Consider the following 27593-nt stretch of genomic DNA (forward strand, 5'->3'; position numbering starts at 1 on the left):
TAACTAAAAGTTCCATAGGTGGCAGAGCCTTTTCCTATCGTGCTCCTTTCCTGTGGAACAAATAGTCTGCTCATGTTTGGGGTGGGTGGCTCGGATGGTGCAGTGGTTAGCACTGCCGCCTCACAGCAAGGAGTTCCTGGGTTTGAACCCCTGTCGGCCAGGGCCTCTCTGTGTGGAGTTTGCATGTTCTCCCCATGTCTGCGTGGGTTTCCTCCGGGTACTCCGGTTTCCTCCCACAGTCCAAAGACATGCAGGTTAGGCTGATTGGAGAGTCTAAATTGCCCATAGGTATGAGTGTGTGTGTGAGTGAATGGTGTGTGTGGCCTGCGATGGACTGGCGACCTGTCCAGGGTGTATTCCTGCCTTTCGCCCAATGTATGCTGGGACAGGCTCCAGCCCCCCTGTGACCCTGTTCAGGATAAGCGGGTTAAGATAATGAATGAATGCATGAATGTTCGGGGTGCAGGCACTATCACCTTATTTAAAGCTAGGCTAAAAACGTATCTCTTTAGTCTGTCCTACCTCTTCTGTCTGCCCTAGGCGTACTCTTGGGGCCCTGTTTCTCTGTAAAGCTGCTTTGCGACAAAGGCCCTTTGTAAAAAGCGCTATACAAATAAAATTGAATTGAATTGAATTGAATTTCAATTACAGCGAGAATCGATGAATTCCAAAATTCACAAGATCTCGATTGGAATTGTGTCATGAATTGTGGTTTAGATTGAATCGACCCAAACCCAGCAGGCTATTTACCTCTGGTCTAAAAAGACAATGCATTTAAAATGTTACATTTTCATGTAATTATAAGTGTTCGTTATTGTTTAAATCTGTTAAATACATTCATTTAACAGATTCATTTGAGACTGCTTGACAGTGTATGCTTTTTAAAATAGTACTATTAATTAACTTTTGTCAATCCATGCTACACAATCGTGCTTGCACTCATATGTGCTTCTCCTGATTGTCCACTAGCTGGCGCCGCGAGTACACCTGCAGTGTCGTGTCGAAAATATTCAATATTCCATTTCATGTTCCGCTGGCAAAACATATTTGGTAGGCGACCTGAGCCCTGGTGTTCGGTTAGCTAATTAAATTAACCTATACGTTGAGATTCTAATAAAGTATCATTTCATTGGTAACATGCGGAACTAAAATATAGATAGTGAAACGCTAAATTTCATGAACGATACACTCCTTTTGCCCCATAAACACAAATGTTCCGCTGGGTGGAGACAAACTCACTGAATTTTCCAACACAAAGGACATTCGTATCCCTCCCACAACGCCTGGCATTGGTGCTGATATTTTGTATTTGGATAACATTCCTTGCCCAGTAATATATCACTAACACGGATTTCAGGAAATTCCCTTTTTAGTTTATTTGAAAACATTGATATGCCTCTGTATAGGCTACTGTCTTTATGAAACTACATAGGTGATTGATTTATGTCACTTTGAGGTCTAGCTTTTAGCACTGAAAATATAAGGCATCATTAAAGAACGTGTCATTTTTGCATTTTATGTTGCGACCTGGGCGTGCATTTCGGAAACTAAATGCACAGCGAGCAAGCTCGTTGCTGCAGACGAGACGATTCCTTTATCAAGCACCCGAATACTAAAGAATGATGTTCCCTCGAAGATACAATGATATTTAAAAAATGCACCCCGTGTTGTAATATTTTGTAAAGACGAAGGAAACGATTGTTGGTTTTTAGACTTCTTGTTTCACGATGACAACTCCTTTCCCCCTCTACTCTTATTGTTTCTGCTTCGGGAAGGTGGGATCAGGATTCTGACGCAGTGTTTTCGAGGCGTTGCTGCAGCTTCACACTCGGAGAGCAGACCTACAACTGCAGTCTGCGATCACAGGCGGAGGCACGCACTGAGGAGGGGTTATACGCGGAATGTCTGCTGTTTGACTCAAATCTATCAGATCAAAATCAGATGGTGTTGATGTCGTGGTACCGGAGGACACGCTGGCGGTGCCAGGCAACCCGCTTTCCTTTCAGACCGGACCGTTTGGACTTTTAAACCAGACCCATTAATTGCGGTAAGGTTTCTGTTGTTCTGCATTCAGCGGCGCGGAATAAGAACATGCATGAAATGCTTGCGCCGCCTTATTTTCGCCTTCCTGAAACAATGGAAAAGACCGACGTTTTTTCGTCAAGATTTGGTTTTGATTGCATTTCTTTTGCCATTGTTGACTTTGTGACGGCGCTGGTGGAGATCACGCGAATTGGCGAGGCAAGGAAACAGAGCACCATGCTGCCAGGATAATAAATGATTTCCCTCAATGAAAAGGAGGAGGTGGGGTCTCTCTGCGAAACCATGGCTGAAAGGGACAACAATCTGAAAACAGCCAGGTTGTGGAGGGACGCGGCCCTGCGGTCCAGGAAGCTGCGCAGCAACCTACGGCAGCTCACCCTCAGTGCCAAAAACAGCCAGAAGATTACTCTGCCTGAGAACATCAGCGAGATCGAGGTCCTCAACCTGGGCAACAATTCCCTCCAAGAGTTGCCAGAGGGTCTGGGCGCTGCCCTCACCAACCTGCGCATCCTCGTTCTCCGCAGGAACAAGTTCCCCTCTGTTCCATCAGCCGTGTTCGAGCTGGGCCAGCTGACAGAGCTCGACCTCAGCCACAACTGCCTGGGCTACTTCTCCGAGGACATAGGCCTCCTCCGGGGGCTGAAGAAGCTGTGCCTCAGCCACAACAAGATTCAGTACCTGCCGTCGCAGATCGGCACCCTGCAGGGCCTCGAGGAGCTGGACATCAGCTTCAACGAGCTGCGAGACTTCCCCAGGTCCTTCTCTAAGCTTGGCAGGCTGCGCACGCTGGACGTGGACCACAACAAGCTGGACTACTTCCCCCTGGAGGTGCTGGCACTCGGCGACCTTGAGGAGCTAGACTGTTCTGGGAACAAATTTGAAGTTCTGCCCGGCGACATCAGGAAGCTGCAGTCCATTAAGATCCTGTGGTTGAGCGGCACGCTGGTCTCCTCACTGCCCGACTCCTTCTGCGATATGAGCAACCTGGAGAGCCTGATGCTGGACAGCAACAACTTGACGGCGCTGCCGCCCTCCTTTGGCAAGATGCAGAGGCTGAAGATGCTCAACCTCTCCTCCAACGCCTTTGAGGAATTCCCCCTCGTTATCTTCCAGATCGCAGGCTTGGAAGAGCTTTATCTGAGCAGGAATAAACTGACGCTGGTCCCCGAACAGATCGGCCAGCTGTCTAACCTGGCTAATTTATGGCTGGACAATAATAGAATAACATATCTGCCTGACTCCATTGTTGACTTGGAGAAGCTGGAGGAGCTTGTTTTACAGGGTAACCAAATTGCGATACTTCCCGACAACTTCGGAAAGCTAGCCAGAGTTAACATCTGGAAAGTAAAGGACAACCCTCTCATTCAGCCTCCTTACGAGGTCTGCATGAAAGGCATCCCGTACATAGCTGCCTATCAGAAGGAACTGGCGCATTCACAGCCTGCTGTGAAGCCCAGGCTAAAGCTGGTGCTGATGGGACAGAAAACCGCGGGCAAAACCAGCCTGAGGCAGTGCGTGGTGGGCAAAACGCAGGACACTGAGGTCCCCATCGGAAACCAGGGGATCGACGTGACCAACTGGGTAGCGGATGCTGAGCGGAGTCTGACGTTTACTGTGTACGATCTCTCCGGGAGGCCCAACTACGACCTGATCAAACCCTTCTTCCTTTCCCCAGGGGCGCTGTACATCCTGGTGGTTAACCTAAAGACGTACACGCCCAGGACGTTTTACACCCACGTCGGGTATTTCCTCCACCTCCTGGGCGCCAAGGTGCCCCACGCGGTGGTGTGCCTGGTGGGGACGCACTCCGACCTCTGTGAGGAGGCGGAGCTGGAGGAGAAGGGCCTGGACATCCACCGGCAGATCGCTGTGCAGGAGCGCAGGGACAGGGAGGGCCTGCAGGCTGTGGCCAGGCAGGTGGACCAGGCCCTGGAGCAGGGCTACGACGTGCGCGCCGCCAGCCCCCACGTCCTCTTCTACGGCGTCACCGACAAGAACCTGCGGCGCAGGAAGTCGCAGCTGCAGTACCTGCTGAACCACCGGCTGCAGATCCTGTCGCCGGTGCTGTGCGTGAGCTGCGTGGGGGCGCGGCGGAACGTCCGCCGGCTGAGGGAGAAGCTGACGTCGGTGGCCGACCACCGGGAGATATTCCCCAACCTGCACCGCGTGCTGCCCCGGTCCTGGCAGACGCTGGAGGAGCTGCACTTTAAGCCCCGGGAGCTGTGGCTCTCCTGGTGGGACTCGGCCCGTCTGGGCCTGCAGGCGGGGCTGACGGAGGACCGGCTCCAGAGCGCCCTGTGCTACCTGCACGAGAGCGGCAAGCTGCTGTACTTCGAGGACAGCCTCACCCTCAAGGAGTACGTCTTCCACAACCTGCCGCGCTTCATCGCCATCCTCAACGTCTTCTTCCAGAGGGACTCGGCGGCGCTGCTGGAGAAGCTGCGGGGGGCCGGGGCCGGGGCCGGCGGCGGGGGGGACCAGGCCAAGGCCAGCCAGCTCCAGCACCACGTGGAGGGCTTCCTGCTCCACGGCCTGCTCCCCTCCCACGTCATCCGCCTCCTCCTCAGCCCCCTCATCCAGACCCAGCAGGACCTGCACCTCATCCTGGAGCTGCTGGAGAAGATGGGCGTCTGCTACTGCGTCAACAAGCCGCGGGGAAAGCCGCTCAACGGCGCCACCCTCTGGTACAAGTTCCCCAGCTACGTCAGCAACGAGGAGCCCCACGCGGAGGCCTGGGTGAACGGGGGATCGGCGCTGACGGGGCAGCTGTTCTCCGTGGAGCAGCTCCAGATCGAGTACTGCTTCCCCTTCCTGTTTCCCCCCGGCCTGTTCGCCCGCTACAGCGTGCAGATCAACAGCCACGTGGTGCAGCGCGCCGACGGGAGGCACCAGATCTTCGCCTACCGGGGCAAGGTGCCCGTGGTGGTGAGCTACCGGCCGTCCCGGAGCCGGCTGCAGGTCGACACCCTGTCCATTGCCAGCCACGCCTCTTTGCCAAATATCTGGACCGCTTGGCAAGCTGTCACACCCCTGGTGGAGGAGCTGAACGTCCTCCTGCAGGAGTGGCCGGGGCTCCATTACTCCGTACACGTCCTGTGCTCCAAGTGCCTGAAGAGAGGGTCGACCACCCCCCACACCTTTCCAGGTGAGTCCCCGCTTGACCTCCTGAACCCTTCCCAACCCTACGTTGCATCCAAAAATATATTTTCTTCTACTCAAACGAAATGTCTCTTAGTCCTGATGTGTGTGCTCGTCTAAATACCCCTGTCCCTCTGCCTCGGGGTTGAGATATGTATGATCTGAAAATCAGTATTTTGACATTAATCGTGAAAAAAATCTAAATCACATCCCTTTATAAATCTCCAATTGTTTGTTTATTATGGTGGGTTGTATCTGTGATGTAAGCTTTGCAGTTTGTTTTGGATACGTTTGGGGGGTACGTTTCTGAGCTCAGTGAATAGCGTTGGCCTGAGTAATGGAATTGTGCTCTACTCATTTCAGTTAAGGATCTCTGCACATATATTGGCAGAGAGGATGTATATTGGATGGATATATTTGGCAGAGAGGAGTGGTCCTTAGAAGGGTTGAAGGGTGGCATAATGAGGCTCTGTGAGATGGAGGCATGGGGGACTGCCAGTGTTTTGCCTTCCTGTAGTGCACTGCTGGGTCTCAGTGCAGACTGCCAGTTTCTGCTCTCTGTAGCTATGCTGCTGTATGTAAACACACGGAGAGAAGCTGCTTCCAGTGCCTGCAAGCTTAAGGGCCGAAGCCAAATCTTGTGCTTTTCAAAGGTTTGGGATAACAGATGTATCCGGGCTCATGTTTCTTTTTCTGTCCCTGTTTTGCACACACCCTTTTTTTGTAACCAGGACAGAAAAGCTGTGCTCTGTGTGTGTGTGTGTGTGTGTGTGCATCTGTGTGTGTGCCCAGGCTGTGTGTGTGTGTGTGCATCTGTGTGTGTGCCCAGGCTGTGTGTGTGTGTGCGGGTGTGTGTGTGCATCCGTGTGTGTACCCAGGCTGTGTGTGTGTGTGCATCTGTGTGTGTGCCCAGGCTGTGTGTGTGTGTGTGTGTGTGTGCATCTGTGTGTGTGCCCAGGCTGTGTGTGTGTGTGTGCATCTGTGTGTGTGCCCAGGCTGTGTGTGTGTGTGTGTGCATCTGTGTGTGTGCCCAGGCTGTGTGTGTGTGTGTGTGTCTGTGTCTGTGTTTGTGTGTGTGCATCTGTGTGTGTGCCCAGGCTGTGTGTGTGTGTGTGTGTGTTTTATGCTGATACATTTTAATCATACGCTAGGTACAGAAGGCTGTGCAATATGGAGCCTAAGATATAGAGTGCTTTTTCTCCCTCGTTAATGGGTATGTAGCTCAGCATAGCACGCAGCTTGTTCATAGCTTTTCCATTTTACCTCGAAGCCCTCCGAGAGCCTGAGAGCCTGCAGTTACACCGTGTCTGCAGGATGCTAAGATGGTTTTGGCCGCGGCAGCTCTGTCTTTGTGCGAGCAGCACGCGATGTCAGGCGCGTGATTTGAGGAATGGTGATTCAGGATAAGGTCAAAGCGCGGGGGGTGGGGGGGGATGGTAGCGAGACAAAGACGGTGCAGGCAGGCAGGGCGGTGGCACAGGGTCCCAGTGGACTACCAGCCCCACCTAGAGACACAAACCGGGCTCAAAACAGAGTCTGCCTTCCAGCCGAGAGTGCTGGCTGGTTCCGGATTGGCAGCAGAGATCGTTTCCATGGTGACACGAAACAGTTTAAATCCGAGGCGGGGGATGAGACGTGTACGGCCTACTGCAGGCTTCTGCCTGTCCAGCAGGATACAGTCCGCCTTTCTGCTCCTAACAGGGCTAGCTTTTCCCCCCTCGCTTCCTTGTGAATTCTTATGAACACTTATGCGCTTACTCGTTATTTCAGAATTTTGTGAATACAGTGAGGTCTGCAAGTATTTGGACGATGACACAGTATTAAAGGGCTGTAATTCGTAAACCGTCCCATCCATATGGATGTAAATACCCTCACATTAAAGTACAGATCACTATGGAGTGAACTGTGTAGGAATCACTGCTCTTTAAAATGGTGTCACTGTCCAAATATTTATGCACCTCACTGAATGCTTGTGACATGACTTCATTAGGAACATTTGTACTCCTAGTTATCCAATCAGCCAATCGTGTGGCAGTGCAATGCATACAATCATGTAGATACGGGTCAGGGGCTTCAGTTAATGTTCACATCAACCATCAGAATGGAGAAAAATATGATCTAAGTAATTTTGACCGTGGAATTATTGTTGGTGCCAGACAGGGTGGTTTTAGTATCTCAGAAACTGCTGATCTCCTGGGAATTTCATGCACACTAGTCTTTGCAGAGTTTGCAGAGAATGGAGCGAAAAACAAAAAACATCCAGTGAAAAGCAGAAACACCTTATTAATGAGAAAGGTCAGAGGAGAATGGCAAGACTGCTCAAAGCTGACAGGATGGTGTAAATAAATAAGTAATGTAAATATCCACACATTACAACAGTGGTATGCAGAAGAGCATCTCTGAACACACAACGTGTCAAACCTATAAGTGGATAGGCTACAGCAGCAGAAGACTTAATAAGTCTAAAAAAATAAGTCTAATAAATGCCTAATAAAGTGCTCACTGAGTGTATGTATATTTATATTTGTCAGGTGCTGACCCAAGAAAGTTCAATTCCACTGAAGTATGTCTAATTCTCTGTAAAAAATAAATATAAAAAAATATTTCATGCTGAATTAATGAGTGAGCCAGCTTTTATTGATTCCCAAAGCAGGGAATTGATTTGGCACCAGTAGTGCTACATGATGAAAGGATTGCACAATGAGCAGCCAGATGCCCAGGCTTATAGAAATGCCATATGATTGGTTTAAAGCAGCGGTATTGATTTCCTGCTTTAACTGGGCTACAGTAGTGAGAACTGAGTTTCACAGTGAAAAAAAGAAACTAAACCGTTTACATACATCTCTCATATTCCTCAGTCAAGCATCTTTAGCCTGGATCTCATTAGAGACTTTTAGGCACACGTGCGGATCACAGATCTAGGCTTGAATATATCATTATAGGCCTGTGTACCCTATAGAAGCAGGTTTAGGAGTGTTTGTCATGCCCTGTTTAGGGATCACTCCCTACTGCTAGTTTAGAACAGGGGCAATCTCTACATATTTGGTTGTTAAGGAAATGGCTGTTGCTGCAATACTGTTTTTTTTATGCTGCCTGGCATTCCCTCTATTTTTACCAGTGAGGGATGACACTCATGCTTGTAATAACTGCAGGGTATGTGGCTAAAAGCCTTATCATACACAAATGCTTGCCAGCAGATTACTGTAACAGGGCCCAGGGCGAGTGGGAGTGCTGATCTGGGTTTTCCCCTGTCAATATCCCACCCTTATCCGATATGGGCTGAGTGGCCAAATGAATCCTACATCTGCACTCTTAGATGCTACTTTAATACAGTGCCAGTTGTTTTAGCCAAAGAAAGTGTCAAATTATTCCAGTTTTCAGGGTTGAGTAAATCTATAGAGTAAATCTAAATTAACTGTGTTTTTTTGTGTCTCTTCAGGGGCAGACAGGTCTGGTGAATGTAAAGTGTGTGTGTGTGTGTGGTGTGGGTGTGTGACCACCGAAAGCGTTTTCTGGGATTTTTAGTATTTTCTGAGTGTGTACTTGAGGTCAGGAAACAGGCAGAGGAGCAGTCACAGAGGAGGGGGGTCAGGGGGAAGGGGGTTTCTGGTCAGTGGTTAGTTGGCTGGGTTGTCGCCAAATGCATGATGTAGCGGTATTTCCCCCTCCTCACTCACCCCCTCTCTTCCTCTTTCTGTTTTCATCGGCCTCTTCGCATTCCTCTCTCATAACTCTCTCTCTGCCTCTCTTTATTCTCCTTCTCTGTACATCCTCTCTCCATTCTCTCATTCATCTCTCATAACTCTCTCTATCCTCTCCTCTCTTCCTCTCTATCCTCTCCTCTCTCTATCATCTCCTCTTCTCTGTGCTCTATCTTCTCCTCTCAGTCCTCTCCTCTTCTCTCTGTCCTCTTCTCCTCTCTCTATCCTCTCCTCTCCTCTCTCTATCATCTCCTCTCTCAGTCCTCTCCTCCTCTCTCTATTCTCTCCCCTTCTCTGTTCTCTCTCTATCTTCTCCTCTCTCAGTCCTCTCCTCCTCTTTCTGTCCTCTCCTCCTCTCTCTATCCTCTCCCCTTCTCTGTTCTCTCTCTATCTTCTCCTCTCTCAGTCCTCTCCTCCTCTCTCCTGCTTTGTGCCGGTTGTTCCAGCGCAGGCCTGGTCCTCCGCTCTGGATCAGCCCCCACTCCTCTGCAGATTCCAGGGCACACTCTGCCCAGGAGGGGGTCAGGAGTCTGGAGCTTGGGAAAGTGAAGTGGCCTGTAGAGTGTGGATGTGGCTGGAAGCAGCCAGTCTGTCTGGAGATATCCATATCAGTGACTAGAACAGTCTGTGAACAGATTTTTCCTTTCGTCATGAACAGGATAAAAAAAAAAAAACATTATTTATTTCCCTTTCACGGATTGTTCAGTCGTTTTTTGTTCAAGGTTTGTAAATGGTTATGAACCAGCTTTCCTTCAGTGAAAGCCTGACAAACTCTTCATTTGTCTTCCTGGAAGGAAGTCTGTCCCACTGCCGACAGCATTTCTAGTCATTTGTCCTGCTTGAATGACCTGCTTTGCCGGGCCTGTTCAGGCAGTGTTTCTACATGCTCTTGCATGCCATGTCTTCATCGAGAGTCATTAGGAGCATTTGGGCAGCACTGCTCAGACCTGTCCTTCCTCAGATACTTACAGGTAAACTGTCAAAGTGGGAATAATGCTCTGTACATATAACAGTACACAAAACCACTTAATTCTCCTTCATTTCAAGGAGAATGATTTACACACAGAGTGCACACTCATACTGTATATTTTATTTGTTATATATATAGTAAAACCTGCAGCTTTTGTGGCCCTCCAGGAACAAGGTTGAGACTACTAGCAGACCCTGTGGCTCACCAGGACCAGGGTTGGGGAGGCCTTACATACATTGAGTACATTGAGTTGCCTTGACTAGGATCAGTCTTGTATTTGCCCTGTCAGTGACCTGGAAACAGGAGTGTTTTCAGGATGTGGTCTCGTGGGCTGATGTCCTGATGACGGTTGACTAAGCCTAAGAAAAGCAAGAAGGGTGGGGTCAGGTTAAGGTTAATATCCAACAATTGGTTGGCCTGGCACATGTCGGTCATGCAACGCCTGCTTCTTTCAGCCTGCTTGGCATGCCTGTCACTTACTGGTGCCCGCAATGCATTCTGCAAAGCATTCTGGGAAGGTCAGTTGGGGTTTTAAGCAGTCATAAAAAAAGAACTGGGAGCCATGTAACTCGCCAAGAACCGCATATTATGTATCCTTGTAAACACATTTTGACTACTAAGCACTAAACTAAAAGTTTTTTTAAATTTATCATATCCACTTGTTTCTCATACTTTAATTGGAATAAAACTGTGTTTGTCATTAGAGAAACCTCTTGCGAGACAGTGGCATTTATTGCAGGTGTTCAGGTAGCATATCATCGCTTATAAAAATGTTTCCGTGTGTATCAGTTCCAAGGAAAAAAAGCCAGCTATATGCAAATTAGCCACTGCCACGCTATTCATGCTTGGCTTGGAATGCGAGTTTGAATCGTGCTGTCGAATCTGTGACGAGAAATGATTCTCACACAGGAAAATACAGTACAATCAGGCTTGGTTAAATACTTGATTCTTTTTGGTTGATAAGATGTAGATTATCCTATTAACTGCCCAAAAAAATTGCTGTTCCAATATTCTATTTCAGTTGGACATCTGTATCAGAAGTGACAACACTGTGCTAGGACACTTTTGTTTAATTGTATTCAGTGTTGTTTCTATCTCAGGTACTGTATTGTATTTGTGGTGGAAGAACTACTTCAGGGTGGTTAACCCCTTGGTGCACCATCCTATCCTGATCTCTTTTCATACATTTGCAGTGCTTGTCCTGGTGTATTTGTTGTAGAATGGTTTTCTGTGGCCCTGCATTTATAATAAGGAACACACTGTATATCTTCACTGCAAAACAGTGCTGGGCAATACCCCTTAAGCACCTCTACCAGCAGGATCAATACAGACACTGTCCTGAGTTATTTCTGTCGTCTTGTGACAAGCATGTGCCAAACATCTACTCTTACTGATTATACTTGTTACTTTGTGACAATTTTTATCAAACAGGAAATGAGGGGGCATGTATTTGTTGTTTTGGTTCAACATTATATGGCGTCATCAGTACTAAAAAAACGGGGACTAGAAAACGGGGATGATCTGCTTATGTAAATACGGCATATTTGGAGTCATACGTCACTCTCAGTTTGACCAGATAACAGTGAGAGTCTGACCCAGGACACAAGCCAGCCTTTCTGCCTGGGTAATGAGGCAGGACTTGATGAGCCATCATATACCAATGGTTTGGCACAAGCTGAAAGAAGCTGGTTTCTTTAGCTACCGGAGCAGAGAAAATGACCCTGTTTTATTTGTTGGTGGGTGGGGTTGAAGTTGATTGGCATGGCTTTGATTTCTGTGGATCCATTCCCAAATCTTGCACCATAGTAACTATTAACAAAATCAACATATCTGCGTCTTTGGTATAGAAAGATTTTTCTTCCCTTCTTTGAAATATGGGCTTTCCAAATACCAAAAATTGGACCTGGGTGTGGGGAGTATTTCACATATGAAATATGTATCCGCATGTATGTATTTCATATATGTATTTCGTATTGCATGTATGTATTTCATATTTAACAGAGGTTGCTGTCCTCTTTTTTGTATGGTTTATATTTGTGTGCCTCTTGCAAAGCAACATACACCTCAAAAATCTAGGCTGCAGGTGTTTATAAATAGTAGTAGTTTATAAATGCATTTATTTTGTGGTATTTTGTAGCAGGATACATTTTCTCATATTTATGCTTGTCCCTTGTGATATACTTGTCTCTTTTGATGTGTGTGTGTGTGTGGGGGGGGGGGGGGGGTAGTGGGTGCTGCATTTGAGGTGCTGAGAACAGGATGGGAAGAGTGGTGCTGGGGTGGGGGCAGGAAAGGGGGGGGGGGGGGGTTGCGGTAGGTTAGGTGGATGTTGGAATGTGAGGAACGCAGTCGAACCCTGTGCTATGCCCCAGGGTGTCCCCTGACCAGCTGGAGCGCTCTTATTTTAGCCCCATCAAACCCAATCCGCCATGCAGGCCTTAGGAAACAGGGCTGCCATTGAACTCAATGACACCGCGGTACTACTGACGCCAGATGGGCGACTAAAAGAGGCTGCTCTACTGACCCTTAAACAGAGGTGTGCAGTATTTCACGTACAGTACCTCTACTGAGATACGGATTTGCACATATATTTCATCCACCATTCCGATTGTAGTCTTTCAACATTTATTTGAGAGCTGTTCAATAGCAGGATACATTTCAGTAAAGCCTATTTTTGCTCTGAATCTGTATGCATTCATACACATATTTTCTATCTGCTGCATCATGTAAATATTAAAATATATTGCAATTGACCTGGTGAAGTGTTCTACGTGTTGCAAATAATGTTGAAAATCACACTGTACGGCATGCAATTAAAAATGAACCTTTTCCATGGGGACAGTGGCTTGGGTTGGCCTATGTTTTGTTGAGAAATAGTTTATAGTTTTGAAAATGTATCCACTTAGTTTCCTGTTTAAGCTTGTTGTGTCAAGTCTGCAGTCTTCTTCTCTAAATTAAACGCGTGTCTTGGCTACTGACTCTAGTCAGATTTCACTCCTCGTTTGAGAGCATCAATTTTGCCATCTCGGTGAAATCTAATGAGGGGCTTTTTCAGGTCTCTCGTGTTCTGTGTTACAGACGCCATGTCTGTTTGGCAGCTCCACATTTCCAGGGTGCTTGAGAATGAGCTTGCCTCCTCCCCCTCCCCCGTGTGTCAGATGCAGGTTAAGGAGAAGCCAGCGTGAAACGTACCGATCCTCACTGTCAGGTGGGCAGAGTTTATCAGCTGCACCTGTGCTTGTTGCCACGGAAACATGGGCTGATTGTTGTTTGCTTTCTCAAAAGTAGGCTATGCTGCCATTTTGTTGATATGCTACTCTGTCTGGAAAGGGTTTAGAAAACCTTTCTTTTTCATTATGGTTAGAATGATGCTTATGCTTAATCATATTTGAAGCTAGTTTCAGTTCACCCACATGCACTCACAGAATTAAAAAATGGTAGACCTTCTTCTGTACTTTCAACTATCACAGTAAAACCTTAAATGTTAATTCAGCTCTAACGAGTGTACGGGTAAAACTCGAGCACTAATACTATTCAACATTACTATAGCTACAGTTTTTGTTCTCTGTTGGGCATATTTCCTGGAAGGATTCTCAATACACTGAATAATTAGGGCAGGGCTAGGCAACCCTGGAGTGCCAGTGATGTTTGGTTTTTGTTCTGTCTGAGCTTGATCACAGAGTTTGTTGGATGATTAAAGTCTCCATCACATTGTCACCCAAATTAATTTAACCTTAGATAAGAATTAGAATTAATCCAGTTATGTAGTTATAGGTTCAATCCTCGGTGTGGCCACGATAAGATCCGCACAACTGTTGGGTCCTTGTGCAAGGCCCTTAACCCCACACTGCTCCAGGGGGTGGTTATACAGGGCGGCCTGTAGCATAGCAGTTAAAGTAAAGGACTGGGACACGCCTGTAGTGTAGTGGTTAAGGTAAAGGACTGGGACACGCCTGTAGCGTAGTGGTTAAGGTAAAGGACTGGGACACGCCTGTAGCGTAGTGGTTAAGGTAAAGGACTGGGACACGCCTGTAGCGTAGTGGTTAAGGTAAAGGACTGGGACACGCCTGTAGCGTAGTGGTTAAGGTAAATGACTGGGACACACCTGTAGCGTAGTGGTTAAGGTAAAGGACTGGGACACGCCTGTAGCGTAGTGGTTAAGGTAAAGGACTGGGACACGCCTGTAGCGTAGTGGTTAAGGTAAAGGACTGGGACACGCCTGTAGCGTAGTGGTTAAGGTAAAGGACTGGGACACGCCTGTAGCGTAGTGGTTAAGGTATATTACTGGGACACACCTGTAGCGTAGTGGTTAAGGTAAATGACTGGGACATACTTGTAGCGTAGCGGTTAAGGTAAATGACTGGGACACGCCTGTAGCGTAGTGGTTAAGGTAAAGGACTGGGACACGCCTGTAGCGTAGTGGTTAAGGTAAATGACTGGGACACACCTGTAGCGTAGCGGTTAAGGTAAAGGACTGGGACACGCCTGGAGCGTAGCGGTTAAGGTAAAGGACTGGGACACGCCTGTAACGTAGTGGTTAAGGTAATGGACTGGGACACACAAGGTCGATGGTTCTAATCCCGGTGTATTCGCAATAAGATCCGCACAGGGCCCTTGAGCAAGGCACTTAACCCTGCATTGCTCCTGCTTAGTCCAATCAACTGTACGTCGCTCTGGATAAGAGCGTCTGCCAAATGCCAATAATGTAATATGTAATAATGTATTGTGTCCTGCTTAGTCTCATCAACTGTAAGTCGCTTTAGATAAAAGCAAGTTATTAAGCAAATAACAAGCTTGCTTGAATATGTTTTCTTGGAATTTCAACGTGGTCTGTAATGTCTAATTTCAATACACAGAACTTAGACATGAGCATTAAACTATTTGACTTTGTAAGACTAATGCTTATAGAACCTCTGCATCGCTTATAGTTTTCTCTAATCAAATTCAAAGTTTACCAGTCTTTCTGCTCTGAGTTCTTGGCTGAAGGTGGACTGCACAGCTCTTGGTTCCATATTTGGGCATGATATTTTTGGCAGCTATCATTACAAATGTAGAGATTTCTCTCGTAGACTAAACACAGTAGGTTTCCCAGATCGGGGGGCTCTGTTGTTCAAGGATTCCCGTTCCTGTCCTGTCACACACTCAACCCCTGCCATTCCTACTTTGCTTGTGTTTCTCCGTCTGCTCTGTGTGTCTATGTCTATACCAGCTCTGTTGGTGGCCCTGATGAACTATGTCTGTCTCTGTCTGGGGACACGGATGTGTTCAAAAGGACAAATGGATTCAGAGATGCAGGTTCAAATGTGAATGTGTGCTGCAGGATGTGCCATCCTGCCGAGCGGCCCGCCATTGGCTATGTCACGTGTCCATCACAGGGAGGGCCAATCATGTCGATGAATGACAGTACCCCTCCCCTCCTTCACAGACCTCAGCTGGGAGATCCTGATGGGACGCTGATGTCCCTGTAAACAGAGTCTATTCTGTAAAAAACATAAAGAGCCAAATGCGAGTTAAGTTTTAACCTCATAGAAGAATCGGCCAGTACACAAATTTATAGTACCATTCAGATTTAATGTTTTGAATGAACAAATATACAAAAAAACCCAAATAAACAATTTACATAGAGTTAGACACACCCATGGTGAGCTGTCACTTAAACACACTATGAGCACAGTAGTGCATCAGAGGTATACAAAATCAATATAGCCTATATAATTGGGCAATCTCAAAAAGAGTCTCAACAAGACTTTAAAATAAACATACAAAACATAAATCTCATATGAGCATGGCACCTTATGTTCAGCCCCTCAAGCATGCCAACAGGAAGATGTACCGGGCCTTTTATATTGCGTTTATTTTATTGGCTGTGCTCATACGATGGTGTACTGACCATGGGTGTGTCTACGTTTATTGAAGCAAATTTTGACTAATTTTCTTTGTATTTATTAATGCGCTGTGGAAGACATTTGTGTATAAAAAATGCATTAAAGCTGAATGGTATGTTCTCCCTTTCTTCTCTAAAGTTTGCTATTTAGCAGGGATTCAGAGGCCCTGAATAAGAGTTAATGACCAGTGAGGTGTGTTGTTTGCATTTCACAACCTTTCGCCATGCCAGGAAGAATTAATCACTGCTCGCAAACACAGGTCCATTTCAAGATAGGGAAATCACGTATGCACAATCCTACAACAACAAGGCCACTGTCATATGGGTCTGTAGAAATCCACATGTTATTGGAGAGATATCCGTAGCCAACTAGGAGCCAGAGGCAGTGGATTCTTTTCAGTAACCCTTCTCCGATGAAGCTCAAGATGGAGCTCTCCGTATCTAAGGAGCACCTAGTTACAGAAGGGCTGCTTATAATTTGGTGACTTAAAACCAGTGTGTTTGTGTCTATTGACATGCCTTGAGCTAAAAGCAAGTGTCCATTACGGATAGAACCCCCCCTCACCCCAGTATCTGGCAATGGCTCTGCTTAGGGTAACCTCAGTTGGCCTGCGATACCCTCGTATCCTTGTCCGTTAATAACGATTTTCCTCTGGAGGGAATCTTGGTATCACTGTCTGACTGAGCGGAAATCTATGCTTGTGTGAGGTCACGGAGAGGGGGTGGGAGGAATGGGGAGTTTATAAACCTTGTGTGTGTTTCACACGGAAAGGCGGTACGGATCAAATGCTCCTGGCTGCCCCGCACACGGAGACTGCCAATCCTGCTACATGAGCAGCGGAGTCCTGCCTTGAGAGAGAGAGACATGCCTGAAACAGGAGTCTGTTTGCCCCGGTACAGCCCCACGACCGCCCCTGACCTCCTCTTCTGTGACCTGCCCTGAACACCCGGGCAAATCCAGCTAACTTTGTGTGAGGGTACATTTCGGTTGATGTATACCTCAAGTTTGACTGTTGAGGTATACTTCATGATATACTTCAAGGGTGATCATGCTCGGACTCCGTACTTTCCTCTAGGGTCCTCATTGCACTTGTCCCTGGGTTTGATTGCACGTCATTGTGCCTCGCTCTGGATAAGAGCGTCTGCTAAATGCCTGTAATTTAATGCAATGCCTGCTGTGCACCATGTTTCACTAAAAGCTCTGTGAAGATCTGTAAAAGGCTTTTCACAAGTTACTGGCATATAAAGGGTTGAAGTATTTCAAATAAATATTTGACCCGGGATTAATAATTCATCATGATCATTTTGCGCGTAATCAAATGTGCACAGCTTGTGCATAAGATAACAGTATCCATGTTTGATTTGGTGACAGGGTACAGGTTGTTTGAAGAGCCTGCATTTGGATAGACTACTAGGTTGTGTGTCAGCAGTTTTTATGTCGTATAAATGACCGGGTGTTTTGAACTTCAGAACCTATTAAGCACATTTATCTTCTCTGAGCTTGAAGATAGATACTGTAATTACTACTAAAGGTTGTTGATTGTCTTTTTTGTGACCCAAATACAACTATTGGTTGTAGCCTTCGCTTCTGTCCATATCACAACTGCTGAGCTACACTCTAGCCCTGTCCGCAGTGGTTATAGAAATATAATAAACTCAATAGCTTCCATGTGTGGGGTTTACACAGCAATAAAATACCCTAAAAATATGTTTAGGGTATTTTATTGCTGTTTGAGGTTGGCTTCCAGCGCTGTGCTGATTAGATGTGGTGGTGAGTGAAGTATCCAGCTCCCTCGCCGCGGTGGCCTGGCTGGCTGAGGGTGTCGAGGCTGGGTACTCTTTAATGACGTGTTAGCGGTTTTTCCCATGAGCTCCACAAACAGTGGGGTCAGGGGTGGGCGAGCAGGTGCCTGCATTGCCGTGCGCGGTGAGACTCTTTACTCAGGCGCGGCCGTGCAGGAAGGGGGAAGTCTGCTCGAGCAGCGTGACCCGCAGGTGACCCGCAGGTGACCCGCAGGTTCCTCCGCTTCGGGGAGGGATTCCTTTTACTCCCACCAAGCAGCCGCCCCACCTCCCTCCCCGGGTGAGGTCCATTGTGAGGTCCATAATTTTCCGGGAAGGCGTTTGGGGCGCCGTGTGGAGAAACCCTGGGAGCACAAAGCAGGTCTGGTAATACAAGATAGACTTGCAAATGTGGAGTTTTGTGTTGAAAAAACTGACCGGCAAAGGGTTGTTTGTGTCTCAGATTAATGCCCATTGGCTGTGGTGGTAAACCATCCAGCTCAAGAAGCAGTGCTGTACTCTACTTGGACAATAGGAGTTGCTGGTGAAAGTAGATTTAATTCAGCTCAGTATTCAGTACGAAGCAAGCCCCATGTCAATAGGAATTGAATACACCAATTAAGATGCCTTTGGTTTGTTTCCTGAAGATTATACACATTGCACATTGTGGACTTGGTGTTTATTGATGTATCACACGCTAAAGTTGAGGAATCGTTTTACAGAATGTTTACAGGATTAAAAGTGGTGGTTGGGTATCGGGACCTGTTTACACCGAACAACGTGTGTCTTTGAGCAAGAGTATCCTCCTTCACTCACATACACACTCAGGAATTAGGGGATTTAGCATTCCAGCAAATCCCCTGTAGTTATCTCCCGCTCTCTCTCTCTCTCACACACACACACACACACACACACACAAATCCAGTTTTCTGGAATCTTCTGTTACACACACATTCAGATATGGAAGTCAGTGTAAGCCATGTGTACAAGTGTGGTGTAGTCTTCTGCTTCGTAAACATAAATGCAATTTCGATAAATAAATAAAAAAAATGGTTTAGGTCAATAAAAAACCAACAGATGCTTCAGTTAAGAGTTAAAGGCCAGTGAGCACTTGAACAGATTCATGGTGTGCATGGGCATGGGTGGCAGTTGGGGGACAGGAGTTCCGTGGCAGAGAGAGGAATCCCAAGGCTAATCCCTGTCCGGCTAGCGCAGGGAGAGTGACGTCCTGCACTCTTTCGCTCTCCCTTTCACGAGCGACGGCCTGTGTGATTGGCGTTGGCGAGGCCAGCCGCTCCGTAATCCCGTTAGCTGATCCCCGGGGATTTAGGCATCAGTGTGCAGGGACTCCCGGGTGACACGACAATTAAGACCAGACCAAGTTCCTGGGCAGAGTTTGCATGGTTCTTTGCAATGGTTTTCAATTACTGCCAAATCAGTGATTGGTGGACACTTTTTACATTTCCTGGCTCACTGTGGCACTTAGCAGGAAGCAGTATCCACCAGGCACCATCAAGTGTCTCAACCAGAGACCTGATATGTCACAACAACACGCACATCAAGAGGACTCTTTGGTCATAGGAGACCATTTTAGCAATAAAACCAAATACTAATCGCCCCAGGGACATTTAGGCTCCTAATAAATCAAAATTTCCCCTAACCTACTTTCACAAACTCATTGGAGAACCATGATGTAAATATTAGTCATATTTATTTTTGTCTGTGAGTTCAAGAGCTGTTTTTTTTTAAGGATTTCTGTAACAGTGTGGCTGTGGTTATTTGAATTTCACCACCTACACCTCTAAAACCAAAGAAAACTGACACAGTAAATAACAGTATAACACAAGCTTGGAGATACAGAGACCACAAGCATATGACCTTCATTCTGAATGAGGAAATGAAATGGCTGCACAAAAACCATCCTGGCTGGCCACTGTGCTGCCATTGTTGCATTGTATGCACTGAAGAAATGTTTGCGCATTCCTGCAATATCACTCAGAATGTAGGCCACACAAGGTTGTGTATGTGTGTGTGTGTGTTTGTGTGTGTGTGTATGTGTGTCAATGTCAATGTCAGCTATATGTACTATTTGTAGCTGTGTACACCTACAGTGTATTCCTCATAGTTTAGACAATGGTGAAATGTCTTCAGCTGTCAGTCATGAGATTATCACAGAATTTAACTGACAAAGAGGCATGCCAGTGGCACAGCCAGTAGATGCACCACATTTTGGTGCAGAGCTGATTACACCAGTGTAGGTTTGGATCTCACTGGATCGTTTGTCTACTCGTGACAAGGCACCCCAGGGAAATAATTGGGCATGTCACTATGGGAGGGATAGTTTGCTGGAGGTGTTCTCTCCCTCTAATCGTCCTTCAGCAGCTCCTGCATTAGCTCTGCCTGTAACAGGCAAAATGTTTCTCTCCTCCCAACATGTTATGTTGCCTAGTTACAGTCACAGAAAACCTTGTGAAAGCGGCATATAGTGGCTGAATTCACTAACATTGCAGGAGGCTATAGCTAGCCTGCACCATTTGGGACTGAGGAGAATATGCTAACATAGGAGGCTATAGCTAGCCTGCACCCTTTGGCATTGAGGAGAATATGCTAACATAGGAGGCTATTGCTAGCCTGCACCCTTTGGCATTGAGGAGAATATGCTAACATAGGAGGCTATTGCTACTTTTACACCTCTGAGGTGATTGAGGTGGATTCTCTAATATCTGAATGCCATTTCCTATTGTATTGTATTTTAGTATTTATCTTTGTGAGCAAGAAGGGGGACCGGAGGGTGTGCTCCAATTACCGGGGTATCACACTCCTCAGCCTCCCTGGGAAAGCTTACTCTAGGGTACTGGAAAGGAGGCTCCGACTGACGGTCGAACCTCGGATTCAGGAGGAGCAATGTGGCTTCCGTCCTGGCCGTGGAACAGTGGACCAGCTCTTTACCTTGGCAGGGTTGCTGGCGGGGTCATGGGAGTTTGCCCATCCAGTCCACATGTGCTTTGTGGACTTGGAGAAGGCTTTCGACCGTGTCCCCCGGGGAACCCTGTGGGGTGTACTGTGGGAGTATGGGGTACCGGGGCCGTTGTTACGAGCCATCAGGTCCCTGTATAACCAAAGTGAGAGCTGTGTCCGCATTCTCGGCACAAAGTCAAGCACGTTTCTGGTGGGTGTTGGACTCCGCCAAGGTTGCCCCTTGTCACCGGTCCTGTTTGTGGTATTCATGGACAGGATCTCAAGGCGCAGCCGAGGTGAGGAGAGTGTCCGGTTTGGTGACCTCAGAATCGCATCTCTGCTTTTTGCGGATGATGTGGTTCTGCTGGCTTCATCGGACCGTGACCTTCAGCACGCACTGGAGCGGTTTGCAGCCGAGTGTGAAGCGGCCGGGATGAGAGTCAGCACCTCCAAGTCCGAGGCCATGGTTCTCTGCCGGAAAACGGTGGATTGCTCCCTCCGGGTTGGGAACGAGTCTTTGCCCCAAGTGAAGGAGTTCAAGTATCTGGGGGTCTTGTTCACGAGTGAGGGTAGAAGGGAGCGTGAGATCGACAGGCGGATCGGTGCAGCGTCAGCAGTAATGCGGGCGTTGCACCGGACCGTTGTGGTGAAGAAGGAGCTGAGCCGGAAGGCAAAGCTCTCGATTTACTGGTCGATCTACGTCCCAACCCTCACCTATGGTCACGAGCTTTGGGTAGTGACCGAAAGAACGAGATCGCGTATACAAGCGGCCGAAATGAGCTTCCTCCGTAGGGTGGCCGGGCTCAGCCTTAGAGATAGGGTAAAGAGCTCGGACATCCGGAGGGAGCTCGGAGTAGAGCCGCTGCTCCTTCGCGTCGAAAGGAGCCAATTGAGGTGGTTCGGGCATCTGATCAGGATGCCTCCCGGGCGCCTCCCTTTGGAGGTTTTCCGGGCTCGTCCAACTGGGCGGAGACCCCGAGGGAGACCCAGAGCCCGCTGGAGAGATTATATATCTCTCCTGGCCAGGGAACGCCTCGGGATCCCCCAGGAGGAGCTAGAATGCGTTGCTGGGGAGAGGGACGCCTGGAATACCCGGCTTTGCCTACTGCCCCCGCGACCCGACTCCGGATAAGCGGGTGATGATGGATGGATGATGGATGGATCTTTGTGAGCGTGGCATCGGTTTTCAGATGCACTGGCTTGTGCAGTCACATCGCTAAAAGTGTTAAAATGGATTATGCAATCACCTACAAGAACGGCTGCTTTCTTACAATATATGGCATTTTGATGACGTGGTGACATTTCTTGCATGGCTTTCATGCCATTCAATAATGTGTCCTTATTCTCCCTCTCCTAGTGCACTCAGCCTTCAGCCTGTCCTTACCAATAGACGTTCAGTCAAGCTCCTCCTCCTCCATCAGATTAGTGTTGACTTAGTGTCGAGGAAATCAGTGAGGCTGGGGTCACAATCTCATTGTAAAGTTTCAGAGAAATCGCTATCTATGTGGGTCACTCTTATCTGATCGAGTGTGTGCATTTGAAATCACAGTATCTGTGATGAGGTAGCAGGGCTGGCGCGCTAATCTTCTCTGAAGATATTCTTGCCCGCTCTTTGATTATCTTGCAGATTATTTCCCAAATTGTGCATGCTCATGGCTACGAATATAGACCCTTCTGCAGCCCTTACTGTAGGTTTTGGTAAATGGTTCTTTATATGTCTTTGTGACATTGCTATTGGGCATATGGAGCTATTGGCTATACTGGGGAGCCTAGCTAAAGGCTACTGATACATAGAATATAGCCTCCGGGTGTTAAGTTATGATATGTCTGTCATTACCATATTCTCTCTCCTGATTCATCGAGGTGTAGAGCATGTACGCTAGCTAGCCTAAGACCAAACAAAGAAACTGGTTTAACCAATGGTGTACTGTAAAACAACTTAACGATTTTAAATGAGAAATTACCCCTAATAATGTACCTGTTCTAGCTGAGGTATGAGCTATCAGCCACAGACAAACTGAGTTTTAAATTCTGTACTTTGATCTCACCATTTAATACATGTTCTTGAGTTTCTACTCTCCTGTATCTTCTGTAAATTTAGGTGACAAATGCATCCATTAGTTGTGCATAACACTATATAATAATCATCATTTTTTAGAATTGTACCTTTTCATGCTGATGATTTTGAAGTAAAAAAATTTTCTACACTGTGCATTATGGGTGCCCAAATAGCCAGCAACTCCGGGCTGAGCCCACTCTGTCCCAAATTCAGCACTGCCGGGTCAAAATTGGCACAGATCCAGCCCGAGTGCCTGGCTATCTGGGTGATACATATCCAGCAGTTGACATCCATGAAGGCTCTCATAGACATTGATGCTTACAACAGGGACATATTTTTAGGCAAACTCTGTGAATGCCTGTCTAAATATTTAAACCATGCGATGCCACCTATTGTCATCTTTCATTCCGCTCAACGAATAAATACTTGTGATGTAAAAATGGAGATAAGCCAGGCTAGCCTAGGATGGCGCCGTACATTTAATGCGATTCAGTGAGGTGGGGAAAGGCACACCCTTGCTGCATCCCTGTGGAGGGAAGGACTGCCTTCAGTGCGGCTGTGTTGGCCTGTGGGCCGAGGGGCGGGGTTTAGGAGCGAGTCATTCTCCGGGAGCGGTGGTGTGCATGTGCAGACCTGTGAAATGGAATGTATTGTGTTAAACGACACAATCCAGACAAGTCCGGACCGGGAGCCCCGTACTGCTTACATTAATTCCTAGGTGTGTAGGTAATGAGGTCAGCCGGCAGTGCAACACGGTTTTCAAAATGAGAACTTGAGGAAAACATACTGAGAACAATTTTACTTATATGAAGTTCATTGAATTTGGATTGATTTGAAACATTTTCAAATAGCCACTTTCACCTTTTCTTTGATTTGGCTGATTTGTCATGGTGATTCACTCATGATTGGCTTGAAGTATCTCCACATTTCCAAAGAATTGCTTTAGCTGTTCTCAGTGGCGTGGTTTGGCTAGACCCTGGTACTGCGGCTTTCCCGGGGAAGAACATGATTCAGCGCTCTCTGCTGTGAAAGCATTGCACTCTGGGGGAAACAATGCAGAGGAGCCAGGTTATGAATGACCTGGGTCAGATGGTGTAGCTGTTTTGGCGTTGGCCATTTCACGCCTCGGAGGAAGCTGCATTCGACTTGACTCAGTCGTTACTCACTCCCTCCGGACTGCAGGGGGCTGCTTTCTCTGGAACGCTTGCCAAGTGCATGAAAAGCAAACTTAATGGCGTCTGACAATTTAGTATCGGTTTAACAGCATAGCGTGTAGCTGTAAATATAGGAAACGTAGTTCTTCCCTTCCATGAAAAATGGGGACACAAACATCTACTTCCTGAGCAGGGGTGAAGCTACAGAGGCAGGTAGGGAGAAGTCATTAACTCAAGTGCAGAATAAACGTAAAAGTTCAAGGGGCGTGCTGTGTTGTTTTGGCTCTTGACATCCCTGCATTTGAATTTTTCTCAGCAGCGAGAGCACAGTACAGCAAAAACGTGAGTGCTTGCTTTTTACTTTTTCTGTTTAAGGAGCCAGTATGTTTCGGCTGGCTTTGATTCGAAGATCTGTGGCCCTTTGACTTTTAAGCTGTGTTACTTTAATTGGAGACTGGCTCTGGAGGCAGAACGCTGAAGCCATTATTAATAACTCTGGGTGGTTCGACTATAATGGCCGCCTCTGGCCACTTGCCCTGACTGGCTGTCAATACTGCAAGTGAAAATGACACAATAAATGAGTCTGTCTGGGTGGCATTGTGGGCTTTTTCCCTGTAGGAGAAAGCATCCCATCTCTACCCTGCTGTGCGTATCGGGAACAATGGAGCCGGCTATTACACAAGCTGTTATACGGAGGGAGGATACACTTTCTGTTCTGTCTGTATAGATTATCTGGTTTAGATAATCCTGTATAAAACGTCTGTTAAAGGTGACCTTCTGGCTGAGATTGCCACTACAACCACAAGCGAACAAGGAAGCACCACTTTATTTGTATAGCACATTTCACAGAACACAATGTGCTGCAGATGGAGATAAAAACAGAAAGAAACACAGAGCGATGAAAGAGGCAATAATAAATAATTGAATAAAACCAAACAATGCAAAAAAGATTTTCAATGAAAGTGCTCATTGTCGACAATAATGAGGTCCAACCCCAGAGACAGGTCCAACCTTCCCTTCGCAAGGCACCTGAAGTGGGTTTGACCCCCTTGAAAAGTTAATACAACTAAGAGGTACCCTAGGTGAAAGCGGTGCTAAAACAACACATTGTTGTTTCCACAGCATATTGACTTCTGTGAAACGGGCTAGCAGTCCATGTTGTGCAGGGTTCTGCTTGTTGCGATGATGGCTACGCCTGGTCAAGAACACTGCAATGTGTACCGTGCTATAGAGGGAAAAACCTGGGGTTTTCATATTCAGCATTGGGGGATCAATATGCTAAAGAACACTACACAGATGGTTTAGCATCAGTTAAAAAGTATCCTCTTTCTGAAGAAATCATTTGCTATATGCATTTAATATGAAGTTTAAGCATTGGTTGATCTGACTGACTGTCCTGGTAGACAGATTTTGCATTTACATGGAGTATGAAGCTATTTCTGACATGTCATGACCTGTCATACTGTAAATCATCTCGCAGTTGACATGATAGGATGTAACTAATGTAATTAAGAGCTCATTATAACACCAACCTACGCAGAGTGTCCCCAGGACCGAGTTTTTGGGAATCCCTGGCAGAAAAGTTAGCGCAAGCGATGGGAGATGTTGGGTGCTGGACCTGAAGGCCTGAACAAAGGTAGCGTGCCTTTGGATGTGGTTTCTGAGGTAGGGAACTGTAGTTTGTGCCCTTGAGCAAGACGTAATTTAACCTGAACTGCTTTCACAAGCATCCAACAGTTTAAAATGGAGTCTCTGTCTGAACTGCCTAATTCGGATTGTCCTCTGGACTGAGCTACCATGGGCTCTCTGTCTGAACTAGTCTATGTGATGCCAATGGTTCTCTATTTGAGCTGTGTAATGCCATGCATTTGCATTTTCATATTTCAAAATGAAATACAGAAGCTCAGCAGAATAATCTTGTGGAGACAATCCTGTTACATCACTGAGGCCACCGAGTTCACTGTATGGTCCCAGAGACAGTGTTTGCAAACGTCACGTGTGATTTCTTTTTTTGTGTGTGTGTCTGGTATATATATAGCGAATCACAAGTGGTGGGGTGTCAATCACTTCTATTTGAGTTAATAAAACTTTTATTAATGACCCTTAATGACCCCGCTAACATATCTGACTGCAGATGACGCAGGAAACCTATTGGACATCCGCGGGTGTTTACTGTTTACCGCTGGGGTTTGGCCTGAATATCTTACTGCTCACTTTTATTTCTGGTGTGCTGATTGTGCAGACTTTCCCTCCTTCTCTGAGCGCTGTTCTCCTTTCTCTGCCCTTACATGGGCCAGGGCCAGGAAACGCTCCTCTGATTTATGGTGTGACCGATCAGCCCGAGACCTCAGCTTCTGTGGGCAGTGACTGAGCGCTCTGCTAGCAGACACTGGAGTGTGCGTGCTAGCGTTAGCGTACCAACCCTGCCGCATTAGCCCACAAGTTGTTATTGTCAGTCCCTCACAGCCCTGACATGGATAACGTCTCTGCTATGTATTACTGGGCGCTGGGTTGTTCAGGAACATCTCTGCTGTGTATTATTGAGCTCCGGGTTGTTCAGGAACGTCTTTGCTGTGTATTTTTGGGTGCAGGGTTGTTCAGGAACATCTTTGCTGTGTATTACTGGGTGCTGGGTTGTTCAGAAACATCTCTGCTGTGTATTACTGGGCGCTGGGTTGTTCAGGAACATCTCTGCTATGTATTTTTGGGTGCTGGATTGTTCGGGAACGTCTCTGCTCTGTATTACTGGGCGCTGGGGTGTACAGACTTCTGACATTTTAATACCTTCATTTCTCCTGGAACATCAGAATTCCTTTTTCTCGAGACCATTATCTCCCCGTAGGAGCTTTCTTTTGCCCAGGACACCCTTGAGGGATCAGTTATATTTGGGTTAATACATTCTAAAGATGATTCTTTTTCAGAAGATAAGTCCGGGAGGCAAGCGGGAGGTCACCATCCAAAGCTTAGCCTTGGGCTTTTGCTTTGTGCATAGATGAGTGTATTTGCCCTGGTTCTATTGCCCCAGTATTTTAAGTACCCTGACATAGACAAGCTATTGTGCATTTCCCTCTACTTATCTGTTTTACATTCTGCTCCAAAGCCTGCTATCGTCCACAGATTTGAAATCACACAATTCTCTGTGCCCAAGAGATAAAGCAGTGCTATGCAGGTTAATTCACTCACAAAAAATTAAAATCTCGATTTCCAAACAATAAGCCCTCCATGCTCTGCGATGAATCACAAGTAGAATGCTCAGTAGCCTCTTTATCTTGGCCACCGTTATTATTTCTGTCCCTGCCTGTAAGAGTCAGGTTGTCATAAAGGAGGCCAGTTTCTTCTGTTTTTCCTACAGGCACTGACATGTTGTGGCCCAGTGCTCACATGTTGTGTGTAGTGTGTACTGTATGCATGAGCACAGCCTACACATTGGTGTGTACCTTGGCACAGTCATGCAAATGTGCTTCCAACAAGCACAGGGAGCAGTCAGACGTGAATGTCCCATTTCTGTCGTCTTACAGATGCATAGCCCAATGGTTACATTTCTGATCGAAGCCTGAGGGTAGATTCTGGTCAGATTTGACCAGAAATGTATCTTTCTAAGCCACTGGACAGATTTCATTTCAGATGGAAATGCTGCCCAAAAATCACAATTTGTTCTGTCTTATCCTCAGAATGATTGGTGTGACCCAGATGTCATGTGTTATTACCAAATACTTATTCTCTAGCTACAAAAGATCATTTGGATTTAATTGGGATATGAAGTCCTCATATCATTATTTAAATCAGATCAGTGAATACTGTGCAATTGTTGAACAACCAATATTTTCTCTGTTTCTGAAGTTAAAATCACAATATTTAAGGCATAACTAAAGGTTTCAAGTCTTGTTCTAATGTCATATAAGCT

The 27593-nt window shown here is 46.8% G+C and overlaps 1 protein-coding gene across 1 annotated transcript in view; it reads left to right on the top strand.

Annotated features, from left to right (window-relative positions):
- Positions 1-1599: 1599 nt before the first annotated feature.
- mfhas1 (multifunctional ROCO family signaling regulator 1) overlaps positions 1600-27593 on the top strand; it is a 47883-nt gene continuing 21889 nt past the window's right edge. Inside the window, exon 1 of the mRNA XM_061263797.1 lies at positions 1600-5188. Within this exon, the coding sequence (XP_061119781.1) occupies positions 2278-5188 (2911 nt within the window). The 5' untranslated portion in view covers positions 1600-2277. The remainder of the gene's footprint in view (positions 5189-27593) is intronic.

This window comes from Conger conger, chromosome 12 (genome assembly GCF_963514075.1).
Source record: "Conger conger chromosome 12, fConCon1.1, whole genome shotgun sequence".
NCBI classification, from domain to species: Eukaryota; Metazoa; Chordata; class Actinopteri; order Anguilliformes; family Congridae; genus Conger; species Conger conger.